This window comes from Python bivittatus, unplaced genomic scaffold (genome assembly GCF_059951505.1).
Source record: "Python bivittatus isolate LINGU-HERP-01145 unplaced genomic scaffold, Pbiv_v1 ctg000020_np1212, whole genome shotgun sequence".
Classification (NCBI taxonomy): domain Eukaryota; kingdom Metazoa; phylum Chordata; class Lepidosauria; order Squamata; family Pythonidae; genus Python; species Python bivittatus.
In genome coordinates this window covers 36,072,358-36,088,133 of record NW_028277030.1, presented here as the reverse complement: position 1 = coordinate 36,088,133, position 15,776 = coordinate 36,072,358, and the positions used below count along the sequence as shown (strand labels likewise).

The window sequence follows — 15,776 nt, the reverse complement described above, 5'->3', positions numbered from 1 at the left end:
ACTGTGCTTTCAGAGTTCATATTTGGTACATACTCAGATGCAAAGTATGATGTGAATAGATGAGTCTTCTGTCTCCATTGCTGTGCAGGTTGACAACTGACTGTTTTAGACTGAAATACATGTTGATGTATACAACTGGATTAGGGCCTATAAACAAAGTCAGTGTTCTATTACAATTTGTAGCATTCTCTAGAAACCACAATCTAAGCAGCTTTGGGAGAAAACCATCTTATATGTAATTAAAAAGGTTACAAGCAGTTCAAATTCAGATGTGATATTAAACCTTAGTGTTTCCAAGTTTTAATTTTGTTTTAATCATGTATAAGTTTTAAAAGTTTGTACAGGATTAATTTTACCATTTCTTTAGACCAACTTTTAAAACAATATATTTTATCATTAACTTTAAGATTTTCTCTCTCTCCTTATAACCTATAGCATATTTTGGTGCCACTCTTAACAGCTTTATTCATGTCCTCATGTATTCCTACTATGGACTATCTGCTATTCCATCTATGCGTCCATATCTCTGGTGGAAGAAATACATCACTCAGGGACAGCTGGTGAGTTGTAGTGACTACAGTTGCTTTTCTGAACAAAAACCAGCAAGTGCTCTTTGGGAAGAAAAGTTTGTGAGTAAGTTTGTATGATACCTTAACCCATATGGGCCCAGGCCAACTAAAATTCCTGGCTTCTGATTGTAGTTAAAGCTGTTTGCCTTAAGCACAGTCTTGGTTGTGGACACATTATATTACACAAAGTGAAACCATGCTGTGACAAAGCATGCCATGTGAGCACATCCAGTTTCATTGTATGACCTGATAGTAACTTGCCTAGGCTATGGGAATCCTTTTCCCAGTGAAAATAATGTTCAGTTCAATGCCCTGTTCTTTGATTTTCACAGCAGTTTTTAGAAGTGCAGAAGCTCAGGTGTGTGCCCCACCCTTTAGTATGCATGCAAGGCATGTACAACTGAAGAGCTCCTTTCTATGTCTTGCAATAAATACAGAGATCTTGATGAAGGCACTGTCTCCATACATTAAAATGAGATTTGTTACAGTGAGATTTTATCCAGGCCGTTTATTTCTTCATGTCTTATTTCTGTATCTATAAAGTAGAATTAAATGCCTTTCTCAGAGAGTTGCTAGATTATTTTTTGACAGCATTTCTAGTTCACCCCAAGTCCCAAAGGTGCTCAGCAAAAACAGAATCTCAATAACAATATAATTAAATTGATATAATGAAACAATACATCATCAAAATCAACCACAGTTAATGACTGTCAACAACTGGGCTTACATAGAAATTACTGTGTAAATAAAACCAGTATTTTATCAATATATTGTAATGGGGGAAGGGGATTTTATTCCAAAAGTAGGGGAAATTTTTAGAGTAGGTGAGAGCCAAACTCAAAATCGACAGAACAAAACTTCCACCCTCCCATCTTTTTTCAATAAAGTTGTAATGATAGAATGCTGATGCCAATTAATTTTATCCCACCATGCCTCTAGTCTAGTGTTACTCAGCAGATGGAGATTCCTTTTTCCAGCAGGCTTATCAGTTTGAAGTAGTTCTAGAGCGTGAGAAGCCTGAGTGTTCATTTTGTTTTGTTTTTTAACATACCTCATTTCTCTTTCAAAGGAGGAATCGTCATGCCTGGAGGGCTTTGACTAGGTGACTTAAGCTTCATTCTGCAGAGAGAATTATGATGTAGGGGAAGGGAGGAGATAAAAAGGAACAAAGATTGGCTGCAAATGAAACCTCCATGTGATCCCACTGGGAAAGAAAGCAAGAAAAGCAACTTACAGCCTGCTTGTGTTTTGCAAGCTGCATGATTTTAAGAACAGTTTAAGAGAAGCTGATTTAAAACAATGCCATTTTCTGTTTATCATCTTGACTTTGGTGAATGACAATGGTTGTCTTTAAAATGAAACTTATTATTTCAGGAATTATGCAAAAGTAAGCAAGCTTATCTTTCCCATTAAAAATCAGTTTTAATTTTTATTGGCTTTTTTTTCCTTATTTCCAATGAGATAGTTTCATTTTTAAAAGTTGGAAGGCATCATTGTTGTTCTCCTTTATATATAGATTCATATTTAATGATGAAAACTAAGCAGTGTATTTATTCCTTGCTCAGCTCTAACCCCAAGTGAACCATTAGTTTCATTCATAGGGAGGGTAGAGTTGCAAAAATTCATTTTTTCACTTTTGAGGGTCACAGCACTGCAGAGTTTGAGAACTTTTGCCCTACTCTATAGAATAAGAAAGGTGAATGCATGTCCTAGTCAATTATTGTTTGGTACTTGCTCTAAGTTTACATGGACAGTAGATGATGTACTGCTAGCATAGAGATAGGCAGACTTTTTTCAGCTGCTGGGCATCATTGCATGACTTTATAAGCTTCAGCAACAACAACAAAAGTTCAACATTTTGCAAGATTATGGGAGTCTCACTTAAAATTGGCAAGGTATTCACTGCAAACATCAAACGTTGTGACACTTGGTGATCTCAGGAGATTTTGATAATTTATTTTAAATTTAAAATCAGTATTTTATTTAATTGGAAGGTCTTGCGGTTACCATCTGCAGGTGTCACCAGTGATGTTATTAGGACCCCTGACCTGATGTTTCACAATTTGCTAGTGTCCTTTCCAAGAATATTAATTTAACTTATCTAGCAAGACAGTTGCAGATTCTGTAATGGTTAAGGTATCAGGCTAGAAGCAGGGAGACTGTGAGTGTTAGTCCTGCATTAGGCACAAAGCCAGCTGGGTGATCTTGGGCCAGCCACTTTCCCTCATCCCTAGGAAGAAGTCAGTGGCAAACCACTTCCAAAATCTTGCCAAGAAAACTGCAGGGATTCATCCAGGCAGTTGCCAGGAGTCAACACTGACTCGGAGGCTCCAGAAACAAAACAAAAAACAAAAAAACCCAAACCAAGCATATACTGAACAATCAGATATACTCAACTATTGGGGAACCCTGTTGTGAAAATATGCAGGTTCTAATGTGGGGGTAGGGGGAAGGAATAAAACTTGCCTGCTCTTGCTCTTAAAAGTGCCTATTTTTGTAAGAGCAATCTGACAGACTGGAGGTCCCAATTTGTGTCAGATGGGAGGGATTCCATATGGCAGGACATCTGGGCCACTTTCAGCATGATCGCTGTTTCAGGCCTCTTAGATACATTATGGCCAACCATCTTTTTGGTCAAGCATTGCCATGCTAATCTCACTCGGAGAGAAACTGCTCAACTTCTTTCCAGTCCCTGTAGGGATTTGGAAATGACTCCTAGTGCCTTGAGACTCATGACAAGATATGTTTAAACCCTGATCATTCTGACAGCTGTCACTTTACCATTTTGGTAATCTCTCTTCATGTTTTATATAATAGTTCTTGAGTTTAATTGAATGTCAAAAGTACCTATCTTCCAGTTAGCCTGAACTTTTAGGAATGGAGTGCTGTGATACAGATTTTAACAGGAGTGTAGGAAGTGGTTTATCATGTTTCCATTCATGCTCTGCTTGGCTACTACACCATTGCTGTTTCCTTAAATAACCATTTTCTCCTCTTACCCTGCAGATTCAATTTGTTCTGACAATCTTCCAGACAAGCTGTGGGGTCATTTGGCCTTGTTCATTTCCTCTGGGATGGTTATACTTCCAAATTGGTTATATGATTTCCTTGATTATCCTTTTCACAAATTTCTATATTCAGGTAAGTTAAGTTAGCTATTTTCCAGGAGTATGGGAGTGTGATGGTAATCACCAATTTTAAAAAATGTTACTAGAAGGTTCATGTATCAGAGTATATTTCTTAAATGTGTGGATAGTTGGATTCTAGTATGGGAGAGTCTGTCTTTTTATCAGTATTGCATTTGTCTACAGTTCCTTAAGCCGAACATATCTTCTCCCAGTTTCAGGATCATTCAGCAACTGCTGTGTGATCCCAGGAAAAGGCACAGCTGCTTTAAGGAATTACAGCCTTTTGTGCCCCCATATGCTCAAAACACCTTTTTTGCCTTCAAATCTGAAACATTGCAGTCCTAGCAGGCATCTTCTATTGTAAAGATAGAAGATACTAAATATTGTTCTAAAAGATTATGTAGTGATTTAATTAAATGGACCTTTTGAAGTAAGTATTGCATGATCTGTCTCTTTTTCTTTCTCTAGTGATGGTGGGGATATAAAGTTGTTACAGCTCGATCTGATTCTCTTTGATAGGATATCCCAGACTCTTAGGAGAATTGATAACAACCAGATTTAGTTGGGAATCCCTTTGGATCTCCTTGAAATTAGGAGAATTGAATTAGTAGGAGCATCCCCCTGCCAATAGGATGTACAAAGAGAAGGTTCTGTTCACATTTTGCAATAAACTATAGTTTCTTTTTCATTGCAGAGACTATAGTTTGAGCAAACCTTAATTATGATCACAAATCAGACTCAGCACCTTAAGACAGTCTGAGAAGAGGAGGGGTGCTTTTGTACTAAAAACCAACTGATTTTCCCCTTCCCTTTGATACTGTGGCAAAAGCTATTGCTGACCTGTGTCTGTGTGTCTTTGTGTTGTTTTTTAAAGACTTACAACAAAAAAGCAGCCTCCAGAAGGAAAGAATATCAGAATGGTTCTGCAGCTGCTATGAACGGGTACACAAATAGCTTTTCTTTTGAGAACAATGTGAAGCAAAGAAAACAAAGGAAGGATTGAAGACCAAACTGAGAAACTATTCTGATATCCCAGGCAACAACAACAACAAAATCTGATTGTAAGCACAATATGTGTTGTGCACTGATAACTCTTGACAGCAACTGTAACTATTCCTGCCTAGAATAGTGTCGATTTATGTAGGATTTAACCAGTGCAAAACATCCTAGAAACTATCCATAAGCTAAAGTTGATGACGTTGATAATCCTGGATGACCATAGACTGAAGCATAAACTGTGGAAGGAAGTATTATTGTAGTACGACAGACACTGCTGTTGCCTTACTAGTCAATATTATAGGTGCTGAATTAGGATTCATAATTACAAAACTGTAATTCAGACTCATATTTTTAACTGTAGATAGTGCATGTTATTGTAATTTGTACAAGGAAATTTAAGTTTTTTTTTTTTTCAGTAGTTTAAAACACACATGCCTTAAATTAAAATAAAAGCAGGGCCCAAATCCTATTACCAGTTTGAAAATGTATGGAACTATTTCATTCTAAGGGAGCAGCTTCTCACAGGGCAGAGAAGCACAGGGTCATGGATGAAAAGTTCAGATACATATACATGTTGGTTTCCCTTTCATTCAAGCGTATGGCCTTGTTCATTTCCTGCGAAGTGATTATACTTCCAAATCAGTTATATGGCCTCCTTAATTACCCTTTTCACAAAAGGCTATCTTCAGGTGTAGAATATAGAAATGTATATTCTATCTACTATGGAAGTAGTAACTCAGAAAAGGCAGGGCCCTCACCTGTAAACACTTCATGAACACCAGGTGTCATTGGCGCAGTATGTGAACAGCCTGTTTTGAGGGAGGCATTTCCTTCAGCCAAGGTGCGGCATTGTTTAATTCCTTTCACAAATCAAAGAGACACAGTGTGCTGTCTGATGTGCAATAGTAGGCAGACTCACACTTCTATATAAGTTCTGTTTGAAATGAAACCATTGCTGAAATAAATGGCCATTTAGTTTTGTCAGGACTCGCTATTTTTCTTGTTTTATTATAGCAAGTCTGCAGCAGTTTGGCTTTTAAAACGATTTTTGCTCAATTAACGTTTCATAATTAGTAATGGAAACTTCAGTTTTGCTTAGGCAGTGTCTGGAATGGGATGCTGACTCTCTAAGCATTACTGGATGCTTGGGGAGGCCAGCCTGGCTTTCTCCCACAAAACGTTCCCAGTGTTGCATCCTGAAAATGTTGCGGTTTCCTTTCAAAACTGCCAGTGACATCTGAGATGGAACCAGCTGTGAGTTCTTCTTAACCATTTCTCCTGTTGAGGAAGGCACAGCTAGTTCCTTCCCCATTTCATGGCTAAGTCTTTCCCTCACTTGAAAAATCATAGACTGAGTCTTCAGGTTGGACCATGGCAAGCCAGCTAAAGGTATCTTGATTAAATTGTGAAACAGATTTCTGAACATGGCAGAAGTTGAGGGACGTCCCTATTCTCATGATTGACTGCTTTGTTTCAACCATACTTCAAAGCTGTTCTTGGGTAAATCAAGCATTTGCCCTTTTCCCCTAGTTTTTGTTGATTTGTTTGTTACTGCAAAGTTTAATAAAACTTTGGGATGAACCCTGGCTTCTCCCCTTCCCTCTGCAGTATTGAGGCCAGAGTATCCTTGAGGATGAATAGCATAGAATATGGGCTAGGGCAGAGAAGGCTACATCTGTAAAGGGAAACTTTTCTGCAAAATTGGGGATGTGCCCCAGTGCAAATAGAAAGCCTTCCATTCACACAAGCAACTCCTGGATCCAACTCATTGACTTTAGAAATGTGCCTATAGTAAATGTTTTCTGGTTTTTGCCTTTTCAGAGTGTTGCATTAGCTCATGTCAGACTATAGTTATATGAAAAACCCTTGGAACAAAATGAGGTTTGTTTCCTTATTGTCCATTTCTTCTCTAGTTTCTTGTGTTGTTTGAAATTTATTTTAGAAATGTTTGTTGAAATCTCTGTTTGTTGTAACCATTCCCTCCCACAAACCACATACAGACATTTACAGTGTTGGTTGATAAACAGGTATCTGTAACAAATGTACTCTGTAATATGGTGGAGTTTTAACCTGTTAACATGCTAACCGTACTTTGTATCAAGCCATTCATTCCCTTAGTTCTTGTCTCCCCAAGTTCATATGATTAGAGTTTATGTTTGTACAGATATGAGTTTACCATGTTCTTGCACAGCTGATGTTTGAGATTAATTATTAGTTCTCCTTTTAGCTTTGCAGATTTGAGTTGTTTCTTCTTCAGTCAGTCCCTCCCCACCCTCGCCCCCACCCCACTTGTTTTTGAATGAGACAGCACTGGTTTACTTTGTGTGTATGTATATAAGTGTGTGTGTGTGTGTGTGTGTGTGTGTAATGTTCTCAAAGCTTATGTGTACATGTCTTGGTTTCTAGGTATTGATTTGCAAAGTTTTCACATATTTCATACAGCAGCTTTACCATTCAAACAAAATATGCTGTCTAAATATGTGTTGTGCTAAAAATAAAACAAAACTAGCTTGTCAGAAATACCTGCATTGTTATGTTTTGTGTTTAATCATTAAATCATTCTTGATACCTGTGCTTGTGTTTTAATATAATGACACTTTAATAGACGTGATGGAGCTTTGTAACTGTTAGCAACTTCATCTGTTAGTACCTGTATTTTTACATAAGACATTTCAATTTTTTTTTCCTTACACACAACCAGCTACCGATGAATATTTTTCCTTTTTGGTAATTCCAGGAATAATTAAGCCACAAGGTGAATTTTTAAATTGTAACCATTTTGCAACTTTTGAAACGAAAAATTGAACAACATTCAGCATGATGTATTCAGCATTCAGCAAACTGACTTTGAAAATTTCTCCACTTTAATTTCTCTCATGTGTTTTTTCCATCTAGATTAACCCCTCCTCCCCTGTTGTTGCATGGAGAAGAAAGTTCACATTGGCACTCATAAAAACTTTCCTCTTGTTGCAAAGAGCCCCCGATTCCAATTACAACAACTGGAGGAGGAGGGAAAGGATTGAAATGTCCTTTTGCCTCCTCATCCTGGTTTGAAATAGTGGTCCTGTGCTTGTTACTTCCATTTGCACCATATAGTAGTTAATCGTCGTGTGAATGGTTTAGTGAATGGCCCTCTGTTAATCATCTAAAAATTTCATACAGGAGAGCTTGGTTTCAGTATATCCTTTATGTTTTTGCATTTTAGTTACAAGAGTTAGTAGGCTTTTTTCTAATACTCCAAATAAAAAATTCACTCGTTATTTTGGAGTTGCTCAATATCGATAAAGAATGTTATTTGGGTCAGAAAACTGGGTCAAGTATAAAGTCTAAAAGATTTGTAAACTGCAGATCACAGGAGGTTCTTTACTGATGTCCAGAGCTGAAGCAAAAGTGAGGGTTTCTATTTAGGCCTATTTGCATTTTCTTTTTATTCTTTTCTCTTTTTTTGCCCTGGATTAATATTTGTGACAAGGCATCTTATAATATTGAAAAGCTCACAGAACAGTTTCTAATAGTCAGTACAGTGACAGATAATTGCCTACTCTATGTTTAGCTGATGTTTTATTAAAATATTTTAATAAAAATGTAAAAACTCCTGTTGTTTTGTACACTAAATGCCCTTTAAACTGCAATTCCATATCCACTTAACTTGGAGAAAGTCCCACTGCACTTGGTAAGGTTTACATCTGAGTAGACACTGAGAAGCTGTGTGCCTGGGCATGGGAGGACCTTGTTCAGTGGAGATGTGTATTTTAAAAATAGTGTTTCCTCCCATTTAATTTGTTTCTAAACTGCTCAGCTCGACATTGACTATAAGTTCCATTTACAGATATAGAAAGGCTCTCGCGTTACAGTCTTAAAGGAAATGAAATCATTTATTCCGAAGCCAACATCATTTATCCCCCAGGTGACATCTTGCCTGGAGGACAGGAAACACCCCCCCCCCCCTTGGTTGGGCTAGTGAAGGCAGAAGAATTCCACTTCCCTTTAGAACATTCCTTCCCTGATCCAGGTATTCCTTGGCTTTGCCTACTCAATGAGAGAAAATACCAGTGTTCCTGTTCACTTCCTTGCCAGATTGCAAATTCATCATTGCCAGTATCTTTCAGTTTATTCAATAGCAACTGGATCCGTAGAATGAAACAGCATTTATATCATTTAAAGCCTATTTCCAAAAACTTGCTGGGTCATTACTCATGCTCATGGATAAGATATATGCCAATAACTGTTCCTGCACAATGCTGTATAAAGCAATGGTGGATTCATTTATGACAAGGCATCTTACAATATTGGGAAGGTCGCAGAACAGTTTCTAGCAATATCAGTACAATAACATAATTGCCTACTCAATGTTCAGTTGATGTTTTGCTAATGTATTTTAATAAAAATGGTAAACATTCCTGTTGAGGCAATGGATGAGAAATTAGTAACACTCAGACTATCAAACCTGACCTCTAAAATCCAGGTGATCACTAGATGGCAGCAAAGTTTTAGAGAGGCTTTTAGCTTCTTTGCTGCCATTTAGACATCTGGAATTTTGCAGCCCAAGTCTCATAGTCCCTTTTTGCTGTTAGCATGTTCTTGTAGATGAATAAGCAGACATTGTGCATGTTTACACAAAGGGTGGCTACTTTGCATATCTTCCAAAGAGATTAAATTTTCACAAAGGGAAATAGCAATTTACATAAAATTTGCATATGTATATTTGATATACATGCTCATTTGTTCTTAAGTCATCTGGTGTCAGTTTTCTTCAATACGTTATGTGATCTGCTGCCTAGACGCTTACTGTTGAAGGACAACATCAAGGTCTCTGTTCTAGTTTAGGGTTTTAATTAAATTTCGACAGGATTTAAAGATGTGGCATCCTTTCAAAGAACACACCTCCCAACAGAGGACTGTCCTTTTTAAAGTAGCAGGCACACAAGGGATCACGTGCATGTTTCCAATAGGTAATTGGGAGCTTTCTTGGCTCCTGCATTATGCTGGTGTTAAAAAGATACTTGGAAGGTTGGATTAATTAATTTGAGTTGATTATTCATGTTCTGGCAATGACAATATTTTTTGCTATTAGAAGGCCACTCTCACCATAAGGAAAGGGTCATTTCTGAGAAGGAAATAAAGTTAGGAATATAAACCCTTCATGGTAAGCTGTTCAAGACAAGAGAATTCCTGGTGGGGAACCAACAGCTGATAGCTTTAAATCCGTGGCCGTTTATCTGCTGTGTACATCTCTGTTGGCATACCCCAAATGCACAGCTGCTATTTATGGATACAACACACATTAGATCAATCCTGTAGCTTTTAGGATAGTTTCAGTGGGGTAGAGGAAGTCACGGCACAGTATTCCATCAAATCATGAGTTCGTGAGCAATCTTCTTGGTTGCCCTTTTTAAAAAAAAAAAAAAAAAGGATGCTCATTAGAAATGTCTGTGAACAGCAGTGAAAAGGTCATGAACCTGCCTGACATAGGGCTGCGATTCCGTGGCCCTTCCTGGTAAAACCAAGTGAAGGGCATTCTCTTGGTTTCTGATCTGATGAAATGCAACTTTGAGGCAGGCCCCACTTCCAAAAATACAGCTCCAGCCTTACAGGAGCTACTAGTGCCTGTGGATGCTTTCTGATTAGCGCAGGGGAACAGGACAGGAGAGTCTTGTATGTCCTTCAGTCCTTATCTGAGTTTTTCTTATTGCCGGAGATATCCTAGTGTGATTTCTCATCACAGTTGGCTGAGTCTAAAACTAATGGAGTATCCACCTCAATTGTAAAGGGACATGTTCTTCCGTCTTGTGCTGAGAACAAGATACATCTTTCCCAGCTTAGAAGCACTGATGTTCTTCCAAAGCAATTGACATAAGTGGAAATGGTCATTAAAAGGCTATTAGGCTAAAAAACACACATTTCTTCCCTGCCAATTTCATGTTGCCTTTAATCTACTGAAGTGGCCTTTGCTCTTGCAGAAAAATATATGCTTACCTTTTTTATTCCAACTGTCAGGTTTTCCTGATTGCTTGAAAAAAGAATCATTTTTGTGTGTTCTCCATGCTTCAGTAATCTAACTCTGTTATTTGTATCTCTGTAATGATATCTTTTTAAGGTATCTAAAACATTTATACTAAAGAAAATGAATTTTGTAACTCTAGTACTACCAGATCTGGACTGCAAAGTTTCTAGTTTCTGTAACTCATGACTGGAAGAGCTTCAGTGTCATCTGTTCGCTACAAGGATTTGTGCACACAAGAAACAGATATCTATGCTTGCCCAATTCATTAAAACTTATCAGATCTGAGATGTAAAACTCAGGATGACCACTAGATGGTGGCAACATACAGAACAGTGTACAGGTAGTCCTTGTTTACGACTGCCTCGTTTAGCAATGGTTCATAGTTACAACAGTGATGAAAAACTAACTTTACAACCAATCCTTGCATTCACAACCTTCACGGATCTGTAAAGCAAAGGAAAGCTGAAGTAAGATTATAAGCACAGTTGTGGTTTCACTTAGCAACTGCTTTGCTTAACGACTGAGTTGCTTGTCCCAATTGTGGTTGTTAAACAAGAGCTACCTGTAATTCCTTGCTTCTATTCAGTGATCATCCAGATTTTTGCATTCCAGATTAGTAGCCCTACTCAACAATATACTCCAAAGATTGAATTCTTAGGCTATTCTATCTCTGTTATCCTTGCTTTTGGGCCAGGGAGCCGGTAGCCTTTCACTGAACTACAACTTTCAGCTTTCCTGATTATAGACCATGATAGCTAGGGCTGCTGAGAATTGTATTATCATTACAAAAGCCACAAGTTACCTGCCTTACACTGGTGCAGTAGTTTTAGCTGTCTCTTCTTCCTCAACCCCTTAGCAATCTAAAACTGATTAATGCTTAGTGCACTTTGATCCTCAGATTTATAGTTCAAAAGAGGTTAGACTTAATTTTCATTCAAATCAATGGCCTTAAAGCAACTTTTTCCCCCAAGATTGATGTCTGGGGTGATGACATCAAAATCAGCAAATGCCTCTTCATACACACCCAGTACAATAGAGGATATTCATTTGCATAGTAATCTGTATGGATATATGCAACTTTAAACATCAGTACTAAAGCTTCACTAGAAATCTTATTGCAATGGGAAATCTCTGCCCATATCCACTTTCCATCAAGATTGATAAATTGTTTGCTTTTTCTGCCACTCTTGCTTTTTCTTAAAATCAGACCTGTAAAATAGCACACACAGTTCTCCGATTCCTGTGAACCAGTGTAATAGGAAGTGACTATATTGCAATCCTTTTGTTTTGTCACAGGGATATTACTTATTGTAATTGTGCAATAGAATAACATAAAATTTAATGCCCCCTCTGTACATAACATGGCTGGCTCAAGAGTGAGAGAGCTGGCAGAATGAGGAAAGATGGAAAAAAACAAACCATTATTTTTCTAATCTCATATTAACACATATGCAATAGGAAAGGTTTTCTTGATGTTTTATGAAGAAGAACACACTAGCTTGGTAAAGTTCTTCAGTTCTGAAAATTAATGCTACTTTGCAAGAATAATTTGATTAAACTTTTTAAAAAATGTACGTATTTTTGAACTTGCATTTGTTTTATTTTTTATTCTATAAGAACATAGTACAATGAGATAATTTTGTTACTGTACACAACTTCCAAATACATTACATATGCTAATAAAAAATAGTAGAGAATAATACAATGTTCAGTGGTTCTTTCTAAATGAATAAATATCTGACCGTAGACTACTATATATACTAGTAGGAGGAGTATGTGTATTGGTACCTTGGGGATGCTCAATAAAGTTATATCAAACTGTTAGAAAATCTTCAGCTACAACCAACCTTTCCCCTTTGTTTCCCATCAATTTCTCCATTAGGACTATTTGTCAACATTGTTGAATCCAGACCAATAGTGAAAGATTATTCCCTATGTTCCAAATGTGGGTTATATATTGTCTAGTAGCCACTAACAAAAATATTATCAATCTTTTATGCAGCTAATTTTCATTTGTTTCCTGAAATGCTGATAAGGCTAACCTAGCATCTGGCAGAGTATCTGGCTCAATTATTTACACTTTCAATATTTCAAAGAATATTTTCAATATTTCAGTTGAAAACCTTTTTCCAAAACCTTTGAATGTTCACACAAGACCACCAAATACATAAATAGATTCCAAATGCAGTTTTTAAAATAATCTATGTTGAATAATCATCTGTAATATTCCTATTACAACAAACGTTGAAAGCGCATTTGACAAAAATATTATTATTATTATTATTATTAATTAAATTGTCCCCCGCCCATCTCCCCCCAATGTCCCTTAGTCCTAAGAGACTAGCCAACCCCACACTTGATAATCCCCCTCCTCGCCCCAGGCCAGATGATATGAGATTAATATGAGATAATATGAGATTAAAAATATGATGCTTGCCATACTGTAGCAGCAACTTTAACAGCATTTGTTAAGAATCATTTCAGTATCTTGCTCACCTGTCCTGGTATCAGTAATGGATATGTAATAAGATGATTTGCCGTTACAATGGAGGTTAAGCAGGAGAAGCCTAAATGCATTCCTAGAAACAATGCTCCCATTTTCTAAGAAAAGAAAGAGGCCTGGAAGATGTGCACGATTTTCTGCCTGAACTTTATGGAATTTCAGAGTCCTCCTGGAGAGTTATTTAAGGCTAGGAAAATGTAGAGCTCAACCCTTATTAATGTAAATGTATTGTTGATGTTATATAGTAGACAGATGTATACATTTAATTATTTAGTTTACTGTACTCAAGGCTGATGAAAAGGCATATAATATCATTTTATCATCTCTGAACATTATCTGTATTCTCATGAGGAGAAAAATTACCCAGATTTCTGCAAATGATTGTACAAGTAACACATAGGTTAAGGGTTACACCAGAGTTGCACATGGAGAATGAAAGAAAAATAGAAAAATGAGAGCATTCCTTTCTCTTCTGTCCCATGCAAAATACCACACTGGGAGAGATGTATCAGATTGATGAGGCATTTATGAGGAAACTACATCAGTTCTTAGCACATAAAAACATTGGCCTTGGGACAAAGTATATCATATTCGCATTACTTATATTTGCATTGGCCCCTCAAGGCAGCATCTTAAAACACCTTTCATTTTTAGAAAGCTGTAACGATAGCTTCAGCTATATGTGTGGTGCCAGAGGATATTTGGGCCTACAGTGCAAGAACAGCATAAAACAGTGTTGCGTTTTCATGCTCTCCAGAACGTTTTTTGGCTACTGCATATCCAGTGGGACCTTTTAAAAATGTCTTTTTTTATTTATTTGGAATTCCCCCTTACTTTCAGAAGTGATTTGTCGTTTGGCATAGATGCCAATCTGAATCCCTGGGGATACAGGGATTTAGCTGTGCTATGCTTTGGCAGCTGGCTGTAGATTTTCATGCCATTTCCATGAGTCTGTTCTGGATAATACTCAGAATAGTGAGACTCCCTGGGGAAGCAGTTGCAACACAGAACATCAGATGCTTGCTGCCTGATTGCCATCCACCTCACCTCTGTTGGTGCTGGCAAGGAGAAGTGGGCTTCAGTGCACCATCTCAGGAAACTAAAGGCTGAGAGCAAAACTAACTGCAGGGCATGTGTGCGTAGAAGGAAATCCAACAGAGTTTAGATGGTTGAGCAATTGGAAAGGCTTTGACTGTGCCTGAAAATTTGTGCAGTAGTGGGGACAATGCAAGTTGCACATCGAGGAGGTTGACAACACACTATCATGCACCTTCATGTTTCTACATAAGGAGCTCTCCCAAAGATGGGACTGTGCACCTTCCCAGTTAATATCCTTATTCACTGAGATGCCTTGGGAGCTGTGCAAATGTTGGCAACATATTGCACATATTCTCAGTCAAGATATTAAATCTCCAACAGGATTTAGGAAGATGGGGCCTGTGTATATATGACATTTCTACAGCTTATCTTACCTAGAAAGCAACAACAGCAGTTATTCTCCATTTATGCAGTAATTCTTGCTTAGTCAAATTGGGTTCTTCCCTCTTCTCTCTCTTTCTCTTTTTCTCTATCTCATACAAACACATATAGTACACACATACACATCTTATTTAAGCATATTAGCTTCCCATGACCTCTATCCTGTGGTTGTCAGATAATTGTTACTATTTTCTTTAGTGATGGGGCAACTAAGGCAATTTGAGTGAATAGCAGTCAAATACTTAGTGTAACGAGCTGCCACCTGTTGATCCCAAATCCAGCAACTTTCCTTGCAACCAATATTGATTCAAAAGAAAGTTCATTTATTGAGAATAAGTGTACAGATCCAAAGCATTGCTAAGACTGATCAAAAGCGCGCCAAAAGCTGTTTTTCTTACTTTCCCCCCCCTACATCGCCCTTAGTTCTTGGTTCTCTGATTCTCTTGCTGGTATGACCTTGAGCATGCCAGAGCTTGTGATAAGGAGCCATCTGCTTTTTAACGGTTTCTCATCCCTACTCCCCCCCCCCCGCTTTTACAATGGCAGAACCGCAGCATGTAAAAAACCATTTTTTTTTCTTTTTAAACTAGCCATCTAATAATCTATTATAAAATCTTGCGAGGATTCTGACATACTGCCCCTCCACAAAAGAGGATGTCAGTCGGATGATTCCTCTTCTTCACTCTAAAAAAGAAAAAGCAAAGAAAAACATAATACAATAACCCTTCTAATTGTTAAGGCTTTGTAGGATAAACATCATAAAAATTTTTAACTAAATGTGGAGCCTTTACATGTTTCTTATCAACCCATTCAGCCATTGATTTGGGAAAATGTTTCCACTGAATTAAAAATTGAAACCCCCCCCCCCATGCTTTCTACTGTCCAGTATCTCTTTAACTTCAAAATATTGTTCTCCTTCAACCATCATTGGTTTAGGCGGTGCTGGGGAGGGATGCCATTGAGATGACTCTTTATAGGGTTTAAGCAGGTCGCAGTGGAACACTGGATGGATTCTTTTAAAGGTAGCAGGCATCTGTAATCGTAGGGAAACTGGATTAATTACTTTATCTATAATAAAAGGCCCCACAAACTTT

General features: G+C 37.6%; 1 protein-coding gene across 2 annotated transcripts in view; it reads left to right on the top strand.

The window, feature by feature from the left end:
• Nucleotides 1-5,122, top strand: part of ELOVL5 (ELOVL fatty acid elongase 5) — a 57,953-nt gene extending 52,831 nt beyond the window's left edge. For both annotated transcript variants that reach the window (XM_007436204.4, XM_088137053.1), the window contains exons 6-8: nucleotides 436-560; nucleotides 3,576-3,710; nucleotides 4,572-5,122. In XM_007436204.4, coding sequence (XP_007436266.1) covers nucleotides 436-560; nucleotides 3,576-3,710; nucleotides 4,572-4,700 — 389 coding nt within the window. In that variant the 3' untranslated portion in view covers nucleotides 4,701-5,122. The remainder of the gene's footprint in view (nucleotides 1-435; nucleotides 561-3,575; nucleotides 3,711-4,571) is intronic.
• The last annotated feature ends 10,654 nt before the right edge of the window (nucleotides 5,123-15,776 follow it).